The following is a 24,563-nucleotide window of genomic DNA, read 5'->3' on the forward strand; positions in this document are numbered from 1 at the left end:
GCCGCTCAACGGGCAAGTCAGTCAAAGTCCATACTTCGTTTTCATACATGGATCCTATCTCGGATTTCATAGCTTCTAGCCATTTGTCGGAATCCGGGCCCGCCATCGCTTCTTCATAGTTCGAAGGTTCACCGTTGTCTAACAACATGATTTCCAAGACAGGGTTGCCGTACCACTCTAGTGCGGAACGTGTCCTTGTGGACCTTCGAATTTCAGTAGGAGCTTGATCAGAAGTATCTTGATCATCATCATTAACTTCCTCTCTAGTCGGTGCAGGCACCTCAGGAACATTTTCTTGAGTTGCGCCATTTTCCGGTTCAAGAGGTAATACTTCATCAAGTTCTACTTTCCTCCCACTTACTTCTTTCGAGAGAAACTCTTTCTCTAGAAAGGACCCATTCTTGGCAACAAAGATCTAGCCTTCGGATCTGAGGTAGAAGGTATACCCAATAGTTTCTTTAGGGTATCCTATGAAGACGCATTTTTCCGATTTGGGTTCGAGCTTTTCAGGTTGAAGTTTCTTGACATAAGCATCGCATCCCCAAACTTTTAGAAACGACAGCTTAGGTTTCTTCCCAAACCATAATTCAAACGGTGTCGTCTCAACGGATTTCGACTGAGCCCTATTTAAAGTGAATGCGGCAGTCTCTAAAGCATAGCCCCAAAAAGAAAGCGGTAAATCGGCAAGAGACATCATAGATCGCACCATATCTAATAGAGTGCGATTACGACGTTCGGACACACCATTACGCTGAGGTGTTCCAGGCGGCGTGAGCTGTGAAACTATTCCACATTTTCTTAAGTGTGTGCCAAACTCGTGACTCAAGTATTCTCCTCCACGATCTGATTGCAGGAACTTGATTTTCCTGTCACATTGATTCTCAACCTCACTCTGAAATTCTTTGAACTTTTCAAAGGTCTCAGACTTGTGTTTCATTAAGTAGACATACCCATATCTACTCAAGTCATCAGTGAGGGTGAGAACATAACGATAGCCACCGCGAGCCTCAACACTCATTGGACCGCACACATCAATATGTATGATTTCCAATAAGTTGGTTGCTCGCTCCATTGTTCCTGAGAATGGAGTCTTGGTCATTTTACCCATGAGGCATGGTTCGCACGTGTCAAATGATTCGTAATCAAGAAACTCTAAAAGTCCATCAGCATGGAGCTTCTTCATGCGTTTGACACCTATGTGACCAAGGCGGCAGTGCCACAAGTATGTGGGACTATCATTATCAACCTTACATCTTTTGGTACTCACACTATGAATATGTGTAGCATTACGCTCGAGATTCATTAAGAATAAACCATTCACCATCGGAGCATGACCATAAAACATATCTCTCATATAAATAGAACAACCATTATTCTCGGATTTAAATGAGTAGCCATCTCGTATTAAACGAGATCCTGATACAATGTTCATGCTCAAACTTGGCACTAAATAACAATTATTGAGGTTCAAAACTAATCCCGTACGTAAATGTAGAGGTAGCGTGCCGACGGCGATCACATCGACCATGGAACCATTCCCGACGCGCATCGTCACCTCGTCCTTCGCCAGTCTCCGCTTATTCCGCAGCTCCTGCTTTGAGTTACAAATGTGAGCAACTGCACCGGTATCAAATACCCAGGAGCTACTACGAGTACTGGTAAGGTACACATAAATTACATGTATATCACATATACCTTTCGTTTTGCCAGCCTTCTTGTCTGCTAAGTATTTGGGGCAGTTCCGCTTCCAGTGACCACTTCCCTTGCAATAAAAGCACCCAGTCTCGGGCTTGGGTCCATTCTTTGGCTTCTTCCCGGCAGCTTGCTTGCCGGGCGCGGCAACTCCCTTGCCGTCCTTCTTGAAATTCTTTTTACCCTTGCCCTTCTTGAACTTAGTGGTTTTATTCACCATCAACACTTGATGTTCCTTTTTGACTTCTACCTCTGCTGATTTCAGCATTGCAAATAATTCGGGAATGGTCTTTTCCATCCCCTGCATATTGAAGTTCATCACAAAGCTCTTGTAGCTTGGTGGAAGCAACTGGAGGATTCTGTCAATGACCGCGTCATCCGGGAGATTAACTCCCAGCTGAGTCAAGCGGTTATGTAACCCAGACATTGTGAGTATGTGCTCACTGACAGAACTATTTTCCTCCATCTTACAGCTAAAGAACTTGTCGGAGACTTCATATCTCTCGATCCGGGCATGAGCTTGAAAAACCATTTTCAGCTCTTCGAACATCTCGTATGCTCCGTGTCTCTCAAAACGTTTTTGGAGCCCCGGTTCTAAGCTGTAAAGCATGCCGCACTGAACGAGGGAGTAATCATCAGCACGTGTCTGCCAAGCGTTCATAACGTCTTGGTTCTGTGGGACGGGAGGGTCACCTAGCGGTGCTTGTAGGACATAATCGTTCTTGGCAGCTATGAGGATCATCCTCAGGTTCCGGACCCAGTCCGTGTAGTTGCTGCCATCGCCTTTCAGCTTGGTTTTCTCTAGGAACGCGTTGAAGTTGAGGACTACGTTGGCCATTTGATCTACAAGACATATTGTAAAGATTTTAGACTAAGTTCATGATAATTAAGTTCATCTAATCAAATTATTCAATGAACTCCCACTTAGATAGACATCCCTCTTCTAGTCATCTAAGTATAACATGATCCGAGTTAACTAGGCCGTGTCCGATCATCGCGTGAGACGGACTAGTCAATGTCGGTGAACATCTTCATGTTGATCGTATCTTCTATACGACTCATGCTCGACCTTTCGGTCTTCTGTGTTCCGAGGCCATGTCTGTACACATGCTAGGCTCGTCAAGTCAACCTAAGTGTTTTGCATGTGTAAATCTGTCTTACACCCGTTGTATGTGAACGTTAGAATCTATCACACTCGATCGTCATGTGGTGCTTCGAAACAACGAACTGTCGCAACGGTGCACAGTTAGGGGGAACACTTTCTTGAAATTATTATGAGGGATCATCTTATTTACCACCGTCGTTCTAAGCAAACAAGATGAAAAACATGATAAACATCACATGCAATCAAATAATAATAGTGACATGATATGGCCAATATCACATAGCTCCTTTGATCTCCATCTTGGGGCTCCATGATCATCTTGTCACCGGCATGACACCATGATCTCCATCATCATGATCTCCATCATTGTGTCTCCATGAAGTTGCTCGCCAACTATTACTTCTACTACTATGGCTAACGCGTTTAGCAATAAAGTAAAGTAATTTACATGGCGTTTCTCAATGACACGCAGGTCATACAAAAAATAAAGACAACTCCTATGGCTCCTGCCGGTTGTCATACTCATCGACATGCAAGTCGTGATTCCTATTACAATAGCATGAACATCTCATACATCACATATAGATCATTCATCATTCATCACAACTTTGGCCATATCATATCACAAAGCACTTGCTGCAAAAACAAGTTAGACGTCGTCTAATTGTTGTTGCATGTTTTACGTGGCTGAAGTAGGGTTCTAGCAAGAACGTTTTCTTACCTACGTGAAAGCCACAACGTGATTTGTCAACTTCTATTTACCCTTCATAAGGACCCTTTTCATCGAATCCGCTCCAACTAAAGTGGGAGAGACAGACACCCGCCAGCCACCTTATGCAACTTGTGCATGTTAGTCGGTGGAACCGGTCTCACGTAAGCGTACGTGTAAGGTTGGTCCGGGCCGCTTCATCCCACAATACCGTTGAAGCAAGATAAGACTAGTAGCGGCAAGAAAGTTGACAACATCGACGCCCACAACAAATTGTGTTATACTCGTGCAAGAGAACTACGCATAGACCTAGCTCATGATGCCACTGTTGGGGAACGTTGCAGAAAACAAAAATTTTCCTATGGTTTCACCAAGATCCATCTAGGAGTTCATCTAGCAACGAGTGATTAGATGCATCTACGTACCTTGTAGATCGCGAGCGGCAGCGTTCAAAGAACGGGGATGAGGGAGCCGTACTCGACGTGATTCGAATCACCGAAGATCCTAGCACCGAACGGACGGCACCTCCGCGTTCAACACACGTATGGAACAGCCACGTCTCCTCCTTGATCCAGCAAGGGGGGAGGAGAGGTTGAGGGAGATGGCTCCAGCAGCAGCACGACGGCGTGGTGGTGATGGAGCTGCAGTACTCCGGTAGGGCTTCGCCAAGCACTATGGAGGAGGAGGGGGTGTTGGAGAGGGAGAGGGAGGCACCAAAGGAAAAGGTAAGAAGTCCTCCATCTCCCCCACTATATATAGGAGGGCCAAGGGGGGGGCTCCGGCCCTAGGAGATCCAATCTCCTAGGGGGGTGCGGCCAAGGGGAGGAATCCCTCCTCCCCAAGGCACCTAGGAGGTGCCTTCCCCTCCTAGGACTCTTCCTTTAGGGTTTCCCCCACCCTAGGCACATGGGCCCTAGGGGGAAGTGGCGCCCCAGCCCACTTTGGGCTGGACCCCTTCCCACTTCAGCCCATGGAACCCTCCGGGATAGGTGGCCCCACCCGGTGGACCCCCGGGACCCTTCCGGTGGTCCCGGTACAATACCGGTGACCCCGAAACTTGTCCCGATGCCCGAAATAGCACTTCCTATATATAATTCTTTACCTCCGGACCATTCCGGAACTCCTCGTGACGTCCGGGATCTCATCCGGGACTCCGAACAACATTCGGGTTACTGCATATACATATCCCTACAACCCTAGCGTCACCGAACCTTAAGTGTGTAGACCCTACGGGTTCGGGAGACATGTAGACATGACCGAGACGACTCTCCGGCCAATAACCAACAGCGGGATCTGGATACCCATGTTGGCTCCCACATGCTCCTCGATGATCTCATCGGATGAACCACGATGTCGAGGATTCAAGCAACCCCGCATACAATTCCCTTCGTCAATCGGTATGTTACTTGCCCGAGATCCGATCGTCGGTATCCCAATACCTCGTTCAATCTCGTTACCGGCAAGTCACTTTACTCGTACCGTAATGCATGATCCCGTGACCAGACACTTGGTCACTTTGAGCTCATTATGATGATGCATTACCGAGTGGGCCCAGTGATACCTCTCCGTCATACGGAGTGACAAATCCCAGTCTTGATCCGTGTCAACCCAACAGACACTTTCGGAGATACCCGTAGTATACCTTTATAGTCACCCAGTTACGTTGTGACGTTTGGTACACCCAAAGCACTCCTACGGTATCCGGGAGTTACACGATCTCATGGTCTAAGGAAAGGATACTTGACATTGGAAAACTCTAGCAAACGAACTATACGATCTTGTGCTATGTTTAGGATTGGGTCTTGTCCATCACATCATTCTCCTAATGATGTGATCTCGTTATCAATGACATCCAATGTCCATAGTCAGGAAACCATGACTATCTGTTGATCAACGAGCTAGTCAACTAGAGGCTTACTAGGGACATGTTGGTGTCTATTATTCACACATGTATTACGATTTTCGGATAACACAATTATAGCATGAATAAAGACAATTATCATGAACAAGGAAATATAATAATGATGCTTTTATTATTGCCTCTAGGGCATATTTCCAACACAATTATCATATCTCAAATCCATACAAACTCATGCTACTACATCGATGCACACATTGTCCGACTAGTCCACCACACTACACTAAACATCCATCGGACCACCAAAATTTGCCATGTTTGGCTATGGTGGAGATCATCCACGGCTGCCCTTGCCCTTCCCGGTGCCCTTGCCGTCCTTCTTGCGGAAGTACCGGTCGAAGACGTGGTAAGGATCGAGCCGGATCTACTCGTCGTCGGAGCTGTCCTCATCGTCGTTATCCTCCTTATCCTCCTTCGTTGGCAGTCCGACCATGGCACGGACCGCCCGATTCTGCTCTCGGGGCGAGGGCGCGTGTGTTCCTCCGCTGTCATTTCTTCATAATGCGGGCGCGGATGGCTCCCTCCTCTGCGACAGCCCGCGCCGCCGCATCAGCCGTCTCCGCCATTTACGCCGCGATATGGTCCTCGACGTCCCTTATCCTCTCCTTCCCATGGCGGGCTTCCCATTCTGGGTGGGACTCATAGTCTGCCCAACCGGTGATGGGGAAGAAGAGATTTTCCGGCTATCGGGACCGCGATGATCCAGCCCCAGAGGACCAGAGCGCCCGTTGATCCTACTCAATGGAGTCATGCCAGACAAATCCGTCCGTCGGCCGGGCGCTGTCCTCCCTGGAGCGACGGAGTGCAATGCGGACCGCCATTGCCTCCTCCAACCCACACGAGATGACACCCCAGTTCACGGATTCGGACAGGTCGGAGTCAGACCCGCTGCTTGCCATGTCGAAGGGAGTGGAGGGAGAGAAGTGTGAAGTGGCTAGGGTTTGATCCGGCGAGCGGATGGGGACGAATATATGTGGGGTTGGGTGGGCCTGCTTGGGCCGGGTCCGACGTGGCAGACGCGCCCGGGGCCCCCATATCCGCCCCATTTTTGGGTTGAATATGAGGTGTGTCAGTCAGCCCGGGCGTTTAAGGTGTCCGTCTGGGTCGAAAAATCATGACCGGTCAGTGACCGGGCGGGCCGCCCTGGCATTTGAGGAGGGTTTGGGGCGCTCGGTTCTAGATGCTCTTAGAATCTATGCCCTGCTCATGAAGACGAGGCAGGGGGCAGCTTCCTGAAAATGGAATAAGGTTCACCCTGCCTAGCCTCCGTTCTGATGATGCGTCTAGAGTCATCCAAGAGCGTGTGGAGGTGTGTCTCCGGCGGATCTCACAGGATTTGCTCAGTGTTGGTCTTCAGTGGAGTGTTGGTCTTTAGTGGATCTATTTGGATCCACTCTTTCCTCGCCTTCGTTCATGTGTTTGCATGTTGAATCCTTTCGATCTATTATTCTCTCCATCGACGATGGTTGCTATTTCTCGTGCAATGGTCCTCTAGGGCCTTAACACGACGGCTTTTTTTATTTTCTACAGCAACAAGTTTGGCCCGGCTCCGGTTAGGGGCGGGCGATGAAGGTGGCATGCCTTCAGCTCACTCCAGTACTTGTAGTCATCGCTAGGTGATCTATAGGCATAAATGTAATTTTAGCTCACATGTTTTCATTGCAATCTCTCTTTATTATAAGACTGACTCCTCACATGTTTTCATTGCAATCTCTCTTTATTCTAAGACTGGCTCCTACTGGAGCATCTATGTTAAGCATGGCAAAGTCATCCACTCAATCTCAAGTTAGCTTAGACGGTAGATGCCTATTATGGGTTTATCATCACGCGCAAGGGGGCGTCAGATACATTTGGCCATGGCCGCAATGTAGTAATTTCATCGACAATGTAGTTCCCGAGGATGCATGTTGTAAGTTTCATAACAGAAAAAAAAAGGAAGGCGGATGATAGCTCGCCGTCATCCGTCTCAAACTGTCAAATGCACATCATCACAGCCGTTGCTCGTCCCGATCCACATCCACGCCTTCCCTCCCGTAACACCCGCAGTTCCATCCGCAAACACCCGTTCGCAGCATGATGGTGCCTGCGCGACTCACAGCACCATGTCAGGATGTCGCCTACGTACATCCTATTACCCGCCCTCGCAACATGTCGGTGAGCAGTTTCATAGCAGGTCGAGGAAGTGGCTGGACTTCCAAGATCTGTCTCACAGCACCGCCGAGGAAGTGGCCGGCCTTTCAAGATCAGATTGCAATAATGGCTGTTGTTTATGACCACGCCGTGCAGCACCGTAGCTTGGGCGCCATCGAGGTCCTGCATAGACAAACAGATCTTCTGGTCCATATAAAGCCCTCGTTGTTGGCTTGCAGCAGCCTGGCTGTTGGAACGAGGGAGTCACTCGACTAAGACATCTATGGAGACGACTTGAACAGCGGACAAGAACTACAAAGGTTTAGGTCTTCTTTGATTCATAGAATAAAAATTTTATAGGAATAGAAAAATCATAGAAAGTGAGACGACATAGGAATTCCTACAAAAATCATAGGAATTCCTACAAAAATCCTACAAACAAAGAGGCCTTAAATACACAGCACGGTTCGTAAGAATCTGTTTTGTTCGTCGAGGACACCGCAAAGGTCATTTAAAATCATGGTTTGGGCGATTTTTTATAAGCAATTTATGCGTTCCCTCAACTAAGTTATACAATGATGCAGGATAGCATAACGTAGGGATCATTTGAGGGATCAAACAGGAAAAACTCATACGATGAAAAATATTCCAAAACACAACAATATTGAATCCAGTACATGAGACGATCATGGGTTTCACAAAGTATGAGCTAGCAGTATTTAGACGACACAGATAACAGGCCAAAAATTTCCACTCAGCCAAACCAGATGCTACAAACTGCTCTAACGAATAGGCGGATAGGTTATGTAGAGCTTCCTTCTCTAGGCCTTCCTGGCGATCTGGGACTCAGCCTGCGCGAATAAAGATCAAAACACCTATTAGGAGAGCTCAAAACAGCATATACAACAAGAGCATCGCATAGCATGAGCAGCTGAGCAAGGATAAATGGAAAGAATACGCACCTCCTTCTTCACCGGCTCTTCCTTCTCCGACAAGATCAGCTCAATGTGGCATGGGTTGGACATGTAGGCTGCAACAAGATAGAGGGAGCCATGAGCAATTTTCAAAGATTGCCTGAAACATTACTACTAAGATGAAGCAGGTGTTTCAACAAACTTACGGTTGATGCGTCCATGGGCACGGTAGGTCCGGCGCCGCTGCTTCTGGGCCTGGTTCACTTGGATGTGTGAAATGTAGAGAGCATCAACATCAAGACCTTTCACCTGTAGAGCAGATACTGGAGTTATAAAAAGCTGACAAGTTATCATGGACACATAAACTAAGGCAGTCATGGTAAGATAACGGACCTCAGCATTGCTCTCAGCGTTCTTTAGAAGATCCAGAACGAACTTAGCAGACTTGGCAGGCCAGCGTCCCTGACCATTGGGCTGACGGTTCTTCACCTGGGCTGTGCGTCCAACACCACGGCAGTACCTCCGGAAGGGGATGGCTTGCTTGTGTGCCAACACATCCTCAAGGTACCTCTTGGCCTTGTTGAGCGACATCTTCCTCAGGGCAAGCGCTGTTTCCCTAGTGTTCTGCAATTTCAAACATCCAGGTCAGGAAATCAACACTGGTAGCTTTACAACAACAGTTAGGCAGATCAGATAATACACCAAACATCAATATGAACAGACAGAGTTCTATCATTTAAGGTTCAAAAAAAGAGCCAAGTATAACTGCAAGCTCAACTTAACTAACAAGGACACCATGCATTGTATGGGCAAGAACACAAAAAATCAGCAATCAGACATTGGAACACAGATCAATAAAAGTCTGAATAACAAAATGTGTCATCGTTTATTGAACCAAAAGACATAAAACACATAGTACTGTGTCCAATGGTTCACCCAAGAACAATGATCATAATGTTCCTAAAGCTTATGGGGACACTGCTTATAAAGAGCAAAGCATCCTGCTTTTTTTTCTTTAGGGTCACAACAAAAGAAGCAGCTCCAGACATAGCAGGTAACTCATTACCTCAAAATAGTGAGGTTACCAGTCAACCACAAAAAATTGACATTACCAAGGAATGTGTCTTCGTTTACTGAACCAATAGACATAAAACACAAAGTACTGTGTCCATCGGTTCACCCAATAACAATGACAATGTGATCTTCCTAAAGTTTACGGGGACACTGCTTATAGAGAGCAAAGCATCCTGCTTTTTTACTTTAGGGTGATAGCAAAAGAAGATCAAGAACAATAGCTAACTAACAACAAGGAGTGAACTGTATCCATAGCTTGGTGAGAGTAGGCATTTGTTGTGGCATATTGAACAACAAACCCAACATTTAACGGTGAAGTGCATATAATTGACATAAAATGTGCCATCATTTACTGAACCAATAGACATAGAACACAAAGTACTGTGTCCACTGGTTCACCCAAAAACAATGAAAATAATATTCCTAGAGATTACGGGGACACTGCTTATAGAAAGCAAAGCATCCTGCTTTTTTTCTTTAGGATGCAAATGAAAATGCGAACTGCCACAGAAGCTGCACTTGTTTTCAAGTTTCAGAGGATTGCATTTTCCTGAGTCTAGAGGATACTGTATAACTTATAAACCACACCCTGCTTACGAGACTTGTCACTTAAAACTGTCTCAGGTGGTACATAGAGGAACTAATGCACTAAATCACTAGCTGGTTCATCACATGCCAAACAATGGGATTATGGGAATTTGTGGCTGCAGCCAAATCGGTTAGTATACTATTCGAACTAAACTATAACTACCAGCCTTATCAAAGATAAATGCACACCACACATCGAGACCAGCTAATCCTTCTAACGATAGGCTTCCAAACTTAAGTTGACAAGCCATTCAGTGAAAGATCCGTTGAAAAGCGTTATCGGGATTAGACTCGGGAGCTCACCTTGAAATGAACACGCAGGTCCCGGCCCATGGCCTTGGCGGCTGCAAGAATCAAGGGAAAATGCACACATGAGTAATCAGCAGATCTGCGGAAATCATCATACGACACGGCGAAAACAAATCCATCCGTCTCCTCGAGCAGGGGAACTTACACTTGGTGGGATTGGCGGGATCCGTCGAGTACTTCACCTGGAAACCAAGAACGAGAAACGAAACACACGGAGTCAGAGCAAAACAAAGGAACATAGACGCTGGGCAAACGGGCGTGAGAGGGGGAGAGAGAACGAACCATGGCTGCGGCGGCGCGGGAGAGAAGGCAGCGGCGGCGGCGAGAGCGAGGGGATGGGAAGGTTGGGAGAAGCGGTCATTTATATAGGAGCATCGAGACCTAGAAGCAAAACCCTATCGGGCTTCGAATGGGCCAATCTGTGGTCGCGGGGTCGAGTATGAAGCCCAGTTACAAACAGTAGGCTGAAGCCCAGCCCAGTGACCAGACCAGCAGACCCGATATCGGTTGTCCTCTTCTTCTTCTGTTTTACCTTTTTTCGTGTGCAATTTAGAGGGCTTTATTCAGAAAATGCATCTATATCTGTACTAATATAAAAATACTTTAAAAGGCAGATCCTACTAATCTCGTCCATTAAATCAGGTCGATCCACCGACTAAACTGCTCCAACGACGAGCGCACAACATGTTTAGCGTGTAATTAATATCATACCAAATATAGCACGAATCACGTTGATAGGTTTTGACGAACTTTATTTTTCGCAAAATAACAAAGGAAAAAACCCAAATAGGGAAGACATGTTTCTCTTTCCGAGAGACATGACCGTGCCACTCACGAAAGCAAATTCACGTCTCCACGAGAAGTAAATCCATGTCTATTGCGAAAGGAAAAAAATACGGTTTTTTTTCCAAGAGGCATGGTCATGCCTCGCAGAAGCAAATTTGTGTCTCTCATGGCAGGAAAAAACGCCTTTTTTACCTTTCTACGAGAGGCACGACTGTGCCTACGCGTAAGCAAATTCGTGCATCTCATGGTAGGAAAAAACATGTTTTTTTTTCTTTTATGAGAGGAAGGGTTGTGCCTCTCGTGTAAGAAAATCTGTGCCATAAGTAAATTTATGTCTCTCGTGGAAGAAGAAAAAATGCATTTTTTCTTTTTCGAGAGGCAAGATCCACGGAAGCAAATCCTTGCCTCCACCAGAAGTAAATCTATGCCTTTCACTAAAGCAAATCCATGTCTTCATGGGAAGTAAATCCATGTCTATTGCGAAAGGAAAAAAATACATTTTTTTCCAAGAGGCATGGTCATGCCTCGAGGAAGCAAATTTGTGTCTCTCATGGCAGGAAAAAACGTCTTTTTTTACATTTCTGCAAGAGGCACGACTGTGCCTACGCGTAAGCAGATTCGTGCATCTCATGGTAGGAGAAAACATGTTTTTTTGTGAGAGCAAGGGTTGTGCCTCTCGTGTAAGAAAATCTGTGCCAGAAGTAAATTTGTGTCTCTCGTGGAAGAAGAAAAAATGCATTTTTTTCTTTTTTGAGAGGCACGGTCTGCAGAAGCAATTCCGTGCCTCCACCAGAAATAAATATGTGTCTCACGTGATCATTTAGATGACTCGATGGATGTCTATCTAACTGGGAGTTTTTAAGTATTATGATTAACTGAACTTAATTTATCATGAACTTACTCCTGATAGTATTTGCATTTTTATGTTGTAGATCAATAGCTCGCGTATAGCTCTTCTGTTTTATTTTTGATATGTTCCTAGAGAAAAACTATGTTGAAAGATGATAGTATCAATGGTACGGACTGGGTCTGTGATCTGAGGATTATACTCATTGTTGCACAGAAGAATTATGTCCTTGATGCACCGCTAGGTGACATACCTATCGCAGGAGCAGATGCAGACGTTATGAACGTTTGACAAGCTCGATATGATGACTACTTGATAGTTTAGTGCACCATGCTTTACGGTTTAGAACCGGGACTTCAAAAATATTTTGAACGTCATGGAGCATATGAGATGTTTCAAGAGCTGAAAATGATATTTTAAACTCATACCCGTGTTAAGAGGTATGAGACCTCTGACAAGTACTTTGCCTACAAGATGGAGAAGAATAGCTCAGCTAGTGAGCATGTGCTCAGAATGTCTGGGTACTACAATCGCTTGAATCAAGTGGGAGTTAATCTTTCAGATAAGATAGTGATTGGCAGAGTTCTCTGATACGTCCATTTTGCACCATGCTTTTATATCGATATTTATTGCATTATGGGTTGTTATTACACATTATGTCACAATACTTACGCATATTCTATCTTATTTTACAAGGTTTGCACGAAGAGGGAGAATGCCGACAGCCGGAATTCTAGACTAGAAAAGGAGCAAATATTAGAAACCTATTCTGCACAACTCCAAAAGTCTCGAAACTCCACAAAAGTCAGTTTTGGAATATATAAAAAATATTGGACGAAGAAAGCACCGGAGGGGGGCCACCCACCATCCACGAGGGTGGGGGCGCGCCCCCTGCCTCATTGCTCCCCCTGGCAGGCCTCCGGTGCCCATCTTTGGCTATATGAAGTCTTTCGCCCTGGAAAAAATCATAAGCAAGCTTTCAGGACGAAACTCCGCCGTCACGAGGCGGAACCTTAGCGGAACCAATCTAGGGCTCCGGCGGAGCTGTTCTGCCAGGGAACATCCCTCCAGGAGGGCGAAATCATCACCATCGATCCTCTCATCGGGAAGGGGTCAATCTCCATCAACATCTTCACCAGCACCATCTTATCTCAAACCCTAGTTCATCTCTTGTATCCAATCTTTGTCTCAAAACCTCAGATTGGTGCGTGTGGGTTGCTAGTAGTGTTGATTACTCCTTGTAGTTGATGCTAGTTGGTTTACTTGGTGGAAGATCATATGTTCAGATCCTTTATGCATATTAATACCCCTCTGATTATGAACATGAATATGATTTGTGGGTAGTTATGTTTGTTCATGAGGACATGGGAGAAGTCTTGCTATAAGTAGTCATGTGAATTTGGTATTCGTTCGATATTTTGATGAGATGTATTTTGTCTTTCCTCTAGTGCTGACATGTGAACGTTGACTACATGACACTTCACCATTGTTTGGGCCTAGGGTAAGGCATTGGGAAGTAATAAGTAGATGATGGGTTGCTAGAGTGACAGAAGCTTAAACCCTAGTTTGTGCGTTGCTTCGTAAAGGGCTGATTTGAATCCATATGTTTCATGCTATGGTTAGGTTTACCTTAATACTTCTTTTGTAGTTGTGGATGCTTGTAAGAGGGGTTAATCATAAGTGGGATACTTGTCCAAGGAAGGGCAGTACCCAAGCACCGGTCCACCCACATATCAAATTATCAAAGTACCGAACTCGAATCATATGAACGTGATGAAAACTAGCTTGGCGATAATTCCCATGTGTCCTCGGGAGCGCTTTCCTTTACATAAGAGTTTGTCCAGGCTTGTCCTTTGCTACAAAAAGGATTGGGCCATCTTGTTGCACATTATTTACTTTTATTACTTGTTACCCGTTATAAATAACCTTTTCACAAAACTATCTGTTACCGATAATTTCAGTGCTTGTAGAGAATACCTTACTGAAAACTGCTTATCATTTCCTTCTGCTCCTCGTTGGGTTCGACACTCTTACTTATCTAAAGGACTACTATAGACCCCCTATACTTGCAGGTCATCAAGACTCTTTTCTGGCGCCGTTGCCGGGGAGTGAAGCGCCTTTGGTAGGTGGAATTTGATAAGGAAAAATGTATATAGTGTGCTGAAATTTACTGTCACTTGTTACTATGGAAAGTAATCCTTTGAGAGGCTTGTTCGGGGTATCTTCACCCCGATCAATAGAGCAAAGAGTTGCTCCTCAACCTACTGAACCTACTGAAAATGTTACTTTGAAATTCCTTGGGGTATGATAGAGAAACTGCTAACTAATCCTTTTACAGGAGATGAAACATTGCATCCCGATTTGCACCTAATCTGTGTGGATGAAGTTTGTGGACTATTTAAGCTTGCAGGTATGCCCGAGGATGTTATCAAGAAGAAGGTCTTCCCTTTATCTTTGAAGGGAAAGGCATTGACATGGTTTAGGCTATGTGATGATATGGGATCATGGAACTACAAACGATTGAAATTGAAATTTCATCAGAAGTTTTATCCTATGCATCTGGTTCATCGTGATCGTAATTATATATATAATTTTTGGCCTCGTGAAGGAGAAAGCATCGCTCAAGCTTGGGGAAGGCTTAAGTCAATGTTACATTCATGCCCCAATCATGAGCTCTCGAGAGAAATTATTATTCAAAAAATTTAAGCTCGGCTTTCTCTCAATAATCGCTCCATGCTCGACACTTCTTGTAATGGTTCTTTTACGATGAAGACTATTGAATTCACATGGGATTTATTGGAAAGAATTAAATGCAACTCTGAAGATTGGGAACTCGACGAAGGTAAGGAGTCGGGTAGAACACCTAAATTTGATTGTGTTAAATCTTTTATGGATACCGATGCTTTTCGTGAATTTAGCACTAAATATGGACTTGACTATGAGATAGTAGCTTCTTTTTCTGAATCCTTTGCTACTCGTGTTGATCTCCTTAAGGAGAAGTGGCTTAAATATCATCCTCCCATTGAAGTAAAAATAGTTGAACCTATTAAAGTTGAAGAAAATACTATCACTTATAATGTTGATCATATTGTTCCTACCACTTATATTGAGAAACCACCTTTCCCTGATAGAATGAAGGATCATGCTAAAGCTTCAACTGTGGTTCGTAAGAGTAATACTAGAACACCTACACCCTCTGAGCAAATTAAAGTTGAACCAAGTATTGCTATGGTTAAAGATCTCTTGTCTGATAATATTGATGGGCGTGTTATTTACTTTTGTGATGAAGCTGCTAGAATTGCTAGACCTGATACTAAAAATAAACATAGACCTGCTGTAGGCATGCCTGTTATTTCTGTTAAAATAGGAGATCATTGCTATCATGGCTTATGTGATATGGGTGCTAGCGCGAGTGCAATACCTCATTCTTTATATGAAGAAATTATGCATGATATTGCACCTGCTGAGATAGAAGGTATTGATGTTACAATTAAGCTTGCCGATAGAGATACTATTTCACCGATTGGGATTGTTAGAGATGTTGAAGTCTTGTGTGGGAAAGTTAAATATCCTGCTGATTTTCTTGTTCTTGGTTCCCCACAAGATGACTTTTGTCCCATTATATTTGGTAGACCCTTCTTGAATACTGTTAATGCTAAGATATATTGCAAAAAGTATATTGTTTCTGTTGGTTTAGGGGATATGTCTCATGATTTTAATTTTTCTAAATTTCGTAGACAACCCCATGATAAAGAATTGCCTAGTAAAAATGAAATTATTGGCCTTGCTTCCATTGTCGTGCCTCCTAATGATCCTTTAGAACAATATTTGCTAGACCATGAAAATGATATGTTTATGAATGAAAGAAGGGAAATAGATGAAGTATTCTTTAAACATGGACCTATTTTGAAACACAACTTGCCTGTCAAAATTCTAGGGGATCCTCCTCCACCCGAAGGTGATCCCATGTTTAAGCTTAGACCATTGTCTGATACTCTTAAATATGCTTATCTTGATGAAAAGAAGGCATATCCTATTATTATTAGTGCTAACCTTTCAGAATAGGAAGAAGAGAAATTATTGAAAACTCTGAAGAAGCACCGTGCTGCTTGATACGTCTCCAACGTATCTATAAGTTTTGATTGTTCCATGCTATTATATTATCTATTTTGGATGTTAATGGGTTTTATTTTACACTTTTATATTATTTTTGGGACTAACCTATTAACCCAAGGCCCAGCGCAAATTGTTGTTTTTTTTCCTATTTCAGTGTTTAGCAGACAAGGAATATCAAACGGAGTCCAAACAGAATGAAACCTTCGGGAGCGTGATTTTGGAACAAACGTGATCCAGAGGACTTGGAGTGGACGTCAAGCAACCAACGAGGAGTCCATGAGGCAGGGGGCGCGCCTACCCCCCTAGGCGCACCCTCCCCCCTCGTGGGCCCCTCGTGGCTCAACCGACCTACTTCTTCCTCCTATATATGTTCACATACCTCGAAAACATCCATAAGCACCACGAAACCCTATTTCCACCGCCGCAACCTTCTGTACCCAAGAGATCCCATCTTGGGGCCTTTTTCGGAGCTTCACCGGAGGGGGCATTGAACATGGAGGGCCTCTACATCAACTCCATGGCCCCTCCGATGATGTGTGAGTAGTTTACTTCAGACCTTCGGGTCCATAGCTAGTAGCTAGATGGCTTCTTCTCTCTCTTTGGATCTCAATACAAAGTTCTCCTCGATCTTCTTGGAGATCTATTCGATGTAACTCTTTTTGCGGTGTGTTTGTCGAGATCCGATGAATTGTGCGTTTATGATCAAGTCTATCTATGAACAATATTTGATTCTTCTCTAAAATCTTTTATATGATTGGCTATCTTTGCAAGTCTCTTCGAATTATCAGTTTGGTTTGGCCTACTAGATTGATCTTTCTTGCAACGGGAGAAGTGCTTAGCTTTGGGTTCAATCTTGCGGTGCTCGATCCCAATGACAGAAAGGGAAACGACACGTATTGTATTGTTGCCATCGAGGATAAAAAGATGGGGCTTATATCATATTGCTTGAGTTTACCCCTCTACATCATGTCATCTTACCTAAGGCATTGCTCTGTTCTTATGAACTTAATACTCTAGATGCATGCTGGATAGCGGTCGATGTGTGGAGTAATAGTAGTAGATGCATGCAGGAGTCGGTCTACTTGTCACGGACGTGATGCCTATATACATGATCATGCCTAGTTATTCTCATATTTTCTCGCTTTTCTATCAATTGCTTGATAGTAATTTGTTCACCCACCGTAATACTTATGCTATCTTGAGAGAAGCCACTAGTGAAACCTATGGCCCCCGGATCTATTCTCCATCTTATAAGTTTCCAATCTATTTTATTTTGCAATCTTTACTTTCAATCTATATCATAAAAATACCAAAAATATTTATCTTATCATATTGTCTCTATCAGATCTCACTCTCGTAAGTGACCGTGAAGGGATTGACAACCCATTTATCGCGTTGGTTGCGAGGTTCTTATTTGTTTGTTTAGGTACGAGGGACTTGCATGTGACCTCCTACTAGATTGATACCTTGGTTCTCAAAAACCGGGGGAAATACTTACGCTACTTTGCTGCGTCACCCTTTCCTCTTCAAGGGAAAACCAACGCAGTGCTCAAGAGGTACCAAGAAGGATTTCTGGCGCCGTTGCTGGGGAGTCTATGCACAAGTCAAGACATACCAAGTACCCATCAAAAACTCTTATCCCTCGCATTACATTATTTGCCATTTGCCTTTCATTTTCCTCTCCCACTTCACCCTTGCCGTTTTATTCGCCCTATTTTTCCGTTCCCCTTCTCTTTCTAGTTTGCCTCTTTTGCTTGTTTCTTGTTTGCTTGTGTGTTGGATTGCTTGCTCGTCATGATGGCTCAAGATAATACTAAATTATGTGACTTTTCCAATACCAATAATAATGATTTTATTAGCACTCCGATTGCTCCTCTTACCGATGTTGAATCTTGTGAAATTAATGCTGCTTTGCTGAATCTTGTCATGAAAGATCCGTTTTCCGGCCTTCCTAGTGAAGATGCTACTACCCATCTAAACAACTTTGTTGATTTGTGTGATATGCAAAAGAAGAAAGATGTGGATAATGATATTGTTAAACTGAAGCTATTCTCGTTTTCTCTTAGAGATCGTGCTAAAACTTTGTTTTCGTCTTTGCCTAAAAATAGTATTGATTCATGGAATAAGTGCAAAGATCCTTTTATCTCTAAGTATTTTCCTCCCGCTAAGAACATCACTCTTAGAAATGATATTATGAATTTTAAGCAACTTGATCATGAACATGTTGCACAAGCTTGGGAGATGATGAAATTAATGATACGTAATTGCCCTACACATCGTTTAAATCTTTGGATGATTATACAAAAAAATTATGCCGGATTGAATTTTGCTTCTAGAAGTCTTTTAGATTCGGCCACGGGAGGCACTTTTATGGAAATCACTTTAGGAGAAGCTACTAAACTCCTAGATAATATTATGGTTAATTATTCTCAATGGCATACTGAAAGATCTACTAATAAAAAGGTGCATGCTATAGAAGAAATCAATGTTTTGAGTGGAAATATGGATGAACTTATGAAATTGTTTGCTAATAAAAGTGTTTCTTCTGATCCTAATGATATGCCTTTGTCTATTTTGATTGAGAATAATAATGAATCTATGGATGTGAATTTTGTTGGTAGGAACAATTTTGGTAATAACGCGTATAGAGGTAATTTTAATCCTAGGTCGTTTCCTAGTAATTCCTCTAATAATTATGGTAATTCCTACAACAATTATTATGGAAATTATTATAAGATGCCCTCTGATTTTGAATCTGATATTAAATAATTTATTAGTTCGCAAAAAAGTTTCAATGCTTTGATTGAAGAAAAATTGTCTAAGATTGATGAGTTGGCTCGGAACGTGGATAGAATTTCTCTTGATGTTGATTCTTTGAAACTTAGATCTATTCCACCTAAGCATGATATCAATGAGTCTCTTAAAGCTATGAGAATTTTCATTGATGAGTGCAAATAAAGAACCGCTAGGATGCGTGCTAAAAAGGATTGCTTTGTGAAAGCATGTTCTTCTAGTTTCCATGATAATAAATATGAAGATCTAAAAATGATTAATGTGTCCCCTATTAAATATTTGTTTTGCAATATGAATCTTGATAATGATGGGACTGGAGATGAATCAACTTTAGTTAGAAGGCGGCCCAATGATTCAGAGTTTTTAGATCTTGATGCAAAAAATTGATAAAAGTGGGATTGGAGAGGTCAAAAATTTAAATAGCAATGAACCCACTATCTTAGATTTCAAGGAATTTAATTATGATAATTGTTATTTAATAGATTGTATTTCCTTGTTGCAATCCGTGCTAAATTTTCCGCATGCTTATTGTCAAAATAAAACTTTCACTAAACATATCGTTGATGCTTTAATGCAATCTTATGAAGAAAAGCTTGAATTGGAAGTTTCTATCCCTAGGAAACTTCATGATGAGTGGGAACCTACTATTAAAATTAAGATTAAAGATCATGAATGCTTTGCTTTATGTGATTTGGGTGCTAGTGTTTCCACGATTCCTAAAAGTTTATGTGATTTGCTAGGTTTCCGTGAATTTGATGATTGTTCTTTAAACTTGCATCTTGCGGATTCCACCATTAAGAAACCCATGGGAAGAATTAATGATGTTCTTATTGTTGCAAATAGGAATTATGTGCCCGTAGATTTCATTGTTCTTGATATAGATTGCAATCCTACATGTCCTATTATTTTTGGTAGACCTTTCCTTAGAACGATTGGTGCAACTATTGATATGAAGGAAGGGAATATTAGATTCCAATTTCCGTTAAGGAAGGGCATGGAACACTTTCCTAAAAAAATTACCTTATGAATCTATTATGAGAGCCACTTATGGATTGCATACCAAAGATGATAATACTTAGATCTATCCTTGCTTTTATGCCTAGTTAGGGGCGTTAAACGATAGCGCTTGTTGGGAGGCAACCCAATTTTATTTTTGTTTATTGCTTTTTGATTCTGTTTAGTAATAAATAATTTATCTATCCTTTGTTTAGATGTGGTTTTATGCTTTAAATTAGTGTTTGTGCCAAATAGAACCTTTGGGAAGACTTGGGGAAAGTCTTTGCGATCTTGCTGTAAAAAGCAGAAACTTTAGCGCTCACGAGATTTGCTGTCATTTTTTATTGGAGAGTGCTATTTAGTTAATTCTTTTTTCAGATGATTAATAGATAAATTACTCACGTCCAGCAATTTATTTTAGAATTTTTGGGGTTCCAGAATTATTCGAAACCTACAGATTACTACAGATTGTTCTGTTTTTGACAGATTCTGTTTTTCGTGTGTTGTTTGCTTATTTTGATGAATCTACAGATAGTAATAGAGTTTATAGGCCATAGAAAAGTTGGAATACAGTAGGTTTAACACAAATATAATTAAATAATGGGTTCATTACAGTACCTTAAAGTGGTGGTTTGTTTTCTTTTACTAATGGAGCTCACGAAGATTTTCTTTTAAGTTTTGTGTTGTGAAGTTTTCAAGTTTTGGGTAAAGATTTGATGGATTATGGAACAAGGAGTGGCAAGAGCCTAAGATTGGGGATGCCCAAGGCACCCCAAGGTAAAATTCAAGGACAACCAAAAGCCTAAGCTTGGGGATGCCCCGGAAGGCATCCCCTCTTTCGTCTTCGTCTTGGAGCTATATTTTTATTCGCCACATGATATGTGTTTTGCTTGGAGCGTCTTATATGATTTGAGTCTTTGCTTTTTAGTGTACCGCAATCATCCTTGCTTGAATTGGAATTTATTAGAATACTCTATGTGCTTCACTTATATCTTTTAGAGCACAGCGATGATTTTATTTTATAGAAATAATTGATCTCTCATGCCTCACTTACATCATTTTGAGAGTCCTTTAGAACAACATGGTAATTCACTTTGATTATAAAATTTAAATGCTAAGAGAAGTTGGATGCTTGATAGATTGTTTTGAGATATAAAGGTGGTAGTATTAGAGGCATGCTAGTTGAGTAATTGTGAAATTAATGAATACTTGTGTTGAAGTTGGCAAGTCCCGTAGCATGCACGTATGGTGTAACATCCCAAAATTTTCAATTTGGAATGTTATACATAGGTCATTCATGCATATCATATTTTATGGCATTTCGTTTCGCGATCCTCGAAATTCTAAGCAACTTAAGGACCCTCGGAGAGAGTTGGGGATTTCACCGTGTTCATATTTGAATTTTATCAAATATTGGAACGAGGATCACTTTGGTTTGATTTTATTTTCTCTCCAAAAATATTTCATATTAAAAATATATGAGAGGAGATAATATGACTTCTCCAAAATAAATGAAATATGGGAGGAAATATATTAAAATCAATATTTGATTTTTATTCAGATTTTATTGCAATTTTATTTGAATTAGGAAAAATACACATTTTTCAAAATTACATTATAGGCCCAAATAAATGTTCACCCTGCCCGGCATTTTTTAGAGGACGGGGAAAATTTATTTCAGGATTTTTGGAGTATGTTTAGTATTTATTTTCTTTATTTTTTTGCATGTCAGAATATTAAAAAAAAGGAAACCGACTCCGGGCCGTAACCGACCGGGACTCCGCCCGGCCGGCCTTTTTAAGCCGAGGCCGCCAGCCCCGCAGCCCACCCCGACGCGCGCCTCCCCAAATCCTAGCGCGCCGCCACCGCCGCTCGCTAGCCGCCGCCCCGCTTTGCCGCGCCGCCACCTCGCCGCGCCGCCCCACCACCTCGCCGCCGCCGCCTTGCCCCGCCGGAGCCACGCCGCCGCCCGTCGACCCACCGGATTTCGAGGTAGCCGTTGTTTTTTTAAAACCGTTCGGTTTTATTTTGAAAAACCCTAGTTTTGTTTTTTTTGAATAGATCGGTTTTTCCGTCGGTTTCATTCGTTTAAACGAACGCCGTTCACCCGTTAGTCACAGACAGCGAACGTTCGCTCGTTAGTCTGTTTGTTAGTTTTTCTTTTTCCAGGGTTTTTCGCGATTATTTTCGATCGCGATTTCTAATCCGATTTTCGTTTTAGTTTAACTTTTCGCTCGTTTATCAGAATCACGCGATTCAAGCGCCTGGATCTTCGTCTCGAAACCCTCTTTCCATTTAACCAACTTGAACAAGATTTTGGTACTGTAAAATTTGACTTTAGTCCAGATTAGTAATTAGATCTTGTTTCTTTCGCAGTTTGAGTTTCGTTGCTCCGTTTGAATTAATTCTTTTTGCAAACCGGAGTTCTTAAGTTGAACTTTCTGGTTATTTCTTCTTATTTGAGTTTTACCCGTGCATCTTTGCTTGATTGCTTATGTATGCTATTGTTTTTTTGTGATAGAACACCCGGAGTGCGAAGCGTGCTACTACGAGTCTCTAGGTTTTGCGGATCATTAGCAAGGCAAGTAACACATTGATCATATTCTTTTCATACCCAGTTTTTATGCATTAGTACCAATCCTCAAACATTGCATGACTAGGGTATGATTTAACTTGTGGGTTTTTGTGAAGTAGATGATGAGTTAGAACCTATTACCTGTTTTACTATCAAACCCTGGGAGTTACATCTACGTTGTGCTTATATTGCTATGCTATGCTCGTAGATGTGGTTTGGTTTGAGAGATCCATGACAGATGTAAGGTTGTTAATTAATGGTTCAACTTAAGGTGGCAACTTTAATACACATCTGGGTGGATTGCTTGTTTGGGCACCTGGGGATATACCAGTGTTGTCAAGGAGATCCCGGGGTTATACTGTGTGATCCTCCTACGGTCCGCCACCCAAGCTCAAAGGGATCATGAGATTTTTCATGCTGGAAACTTTCGTGTGCAGCCACAAGCCATTATGGCTCTGGCATAGTTGAGTATGTTGTGTGACCTCTTTCAGTGGTGGGCTAGCAAATGTAGAGGGAAAGTAGGTGTAACTGTCCACCCGGAGTAAAGAGTTAATGCTTCTGAAAGACTGTGTCTCGGTCATCCGTTTCTCAAACACCATGTAGTGCGAGAAATCCAACGTAGGAGATCGAGTCTTGTGGGGAAAAGTGCGCAAACCTCTGTAGAGTGTACAAACTAATCATGGTTAGCCGTGTCCCCGATTATGGACATCTTGAGTATCTAGTACTTGGATTTTCCTATTGTATCACATCACTTAAATCTAATTTGTTGGGTTGGTAATTACTTTTAATTGGGATTGAGATGGGGGTACCATTCTCAATGTTTCAACTACCATGATAGTTAAAAATTAAATGTATTCCTTTGTTGTAGGGAAAAATTGGCTTTTCGCAAAAACATATAACAGTAGAGCCTCCACGAGCCATATATCCATATTGTGATAGCATTTATCTGTTCATTGCTCTACTGTGTTATATTGCCAGCATATTCCATGTGCTGACCCATTTTCGGGCTGCAACGTATTATGTTGCACACTTTTCAGACGACGAGTAAAGGTGTGATAGGTCGTTGTCATGCACTCAGCTATGCCGTTGGAGTTGATGGACTCACTTTATCTTCCAAGCCTTCCGCTGTTATCGTATTAGATGGCCTTAAGCCATATTTATTGTTATAAGTTCTCTTTTGAGACATTCAGTGTAATAAGTGTGTGATTGCTACTCTGTTATAAATCCTTCGAGTATTGTGTGTGTCAGCATTACCGATACAGGGATGACACTGAAACACAGAGGCTTGAACGTTTGAGGTCAGGTCGCTACAAGATGGTATCAGAGCACACGCTGAATGTAGGACACAATCACTAAGAAACAGCCATAGGTCACTCTTCTCTACTCATTTATGACTCCTCTCCATTTTCTACTCTTTAGGATGGCGGACACAAGGAACAAGTTTGCACAACCGGATAAAGACACCCCCTTTAGACGACACTTGAAGGAAGTCACTAGATACCTGAACATTGGAATACCAAGCTTCACCGGGACCTACAATGCCACTTTACCAGAAGAGAAGCGTTGGATGATCCAAGTTCAATTTCCAGGAAGGACGTTCATGCCAGTCACTGAGTCCATAGAGTTTTCCTTTGATGCACCCACCTAGAGTCTAGGCAAGAGCATGGCAGCCCACATCGCCATGGGGCGCATTGGCGAAGTTTACCATAAGGATCTCAAGGATACTATCTACCAGATATGTGGGCGCCGGGATGAGCAATGGGAGATGATCAGCACCAGGAAGGACAATTCCATTGCAGCATTCATCCAGGAGCTAAACCAGCACATTCGTTGCCAGGAGAACCAGATGTGCACAGGCATGATTGATTTGAAGAAGGCGTTGACAAGGATCACCGAGCTAGAAGAGGAACTCAAGGCTACACGCGACGATTATGAGGAGGAAATCGTTGTACTAGTGGAGAAGAATGACGACCTAACAAGGTAGCTAGGAGTTTTCATGGGAGACCCCGCA

At 42.7% G+C, this 24,563-nt stretch overlaps 1 protein-coding gene and 3 non-coding genes across 4 annotated transcripts; all 4 read right to left on the reverse strand.

Moving 5' to 3' along the window:
- Positions 1–8,186: 8,186 nt before the first annotated feature.
- LOC123103375 (60S ribosomal protein L17-1) lies at positions 8,187–10,805 on the reverse strand. The gene is made up of 7 exons (XM_044524931.1): positions 10,722–10,805; positions 10,585–10,621; positions 10,434–10,474; positions 8,862–9,092; positions 8,675–8,777; positions 8,517–8,584; positions 8,187–8,405 (listed from the first exon to the last, which is right to left on the reverse strand). Exons 1-7 carry the CDS (start codon positions 10,722–10,724, stop codon positions 8,376–8,378), a joined length of 513 nt encoding a protein of 170 aa, XP_044380866.1. The 5' UTR covers positions 10,725–10,805; the 3' UTR covers positions 8,187–8,375.
- Positions 9,341–9,479, reverse strand: LOC123109373 (small nucleolar RNA snoR74). Its single transcript, XR_006452607.1, has one exon. It is a non-coding gene; the product is annotated as a small nucleolar RNA snoR74 (small nucleolar RNA).
- LOC123109372 (small nucleolar RNA snoR74) lies at positions 9,585–9,725 on the reverse strand. Its single transcript, XR_006452606.1, has one exon. It is a non-coding gene; the product is annotated as a small nucleolar RNA snoR74 (small nucleolar RNA).
- On the reverse strand, positions 9,878–10,016 carry LOC123109374 (small nucleolar RNA snoR74). Its single transcript, XR_006452608.1, has one exon. It is a non-coding gene; the product is annotated as a small nucleolar RNA snoR74 (small nucleolar RNA).
- Positions 10,806–24,563: the final 13,758 nt, after the last annotated feature.

This window comes from Triticum aestivum, chromosome 5A, assembly GCF_018294505.1.
Source record: "Triticum aestivum cultivar Chinese Spring chromosome 5A, IWGSC CS RefSeq v2.1, whole genome shotgun sequence".
NCBI classification, from domain to species: domain Eukaryota; kingdom Viridiplantae; phylum Streptophyta; class Magnoliopsida; order Poales; family Poaceae; genus Triticum; species Triticum aestivum.

Excerpts from the sequence above, each read along its gene's own strand:
- LOC123103375 (XM_044524931.1), bottom strand. Across the intron at positions 10,475-10,584 it reads TCCCGCCAATCCCACCAAGT|CCGCCAAGGCCATGGGCCGG; the intron begins GTAAGTTCCCCT and ends TGATTCTTGCAG. Across the intron at positions 8,585-8,674 it reads TGCCCATGGACGCATCAACC|CCTACATGTCCAACCCATGC; the intron begins GTAAGTTTGTTG and ends ATCTTGTTGCAG.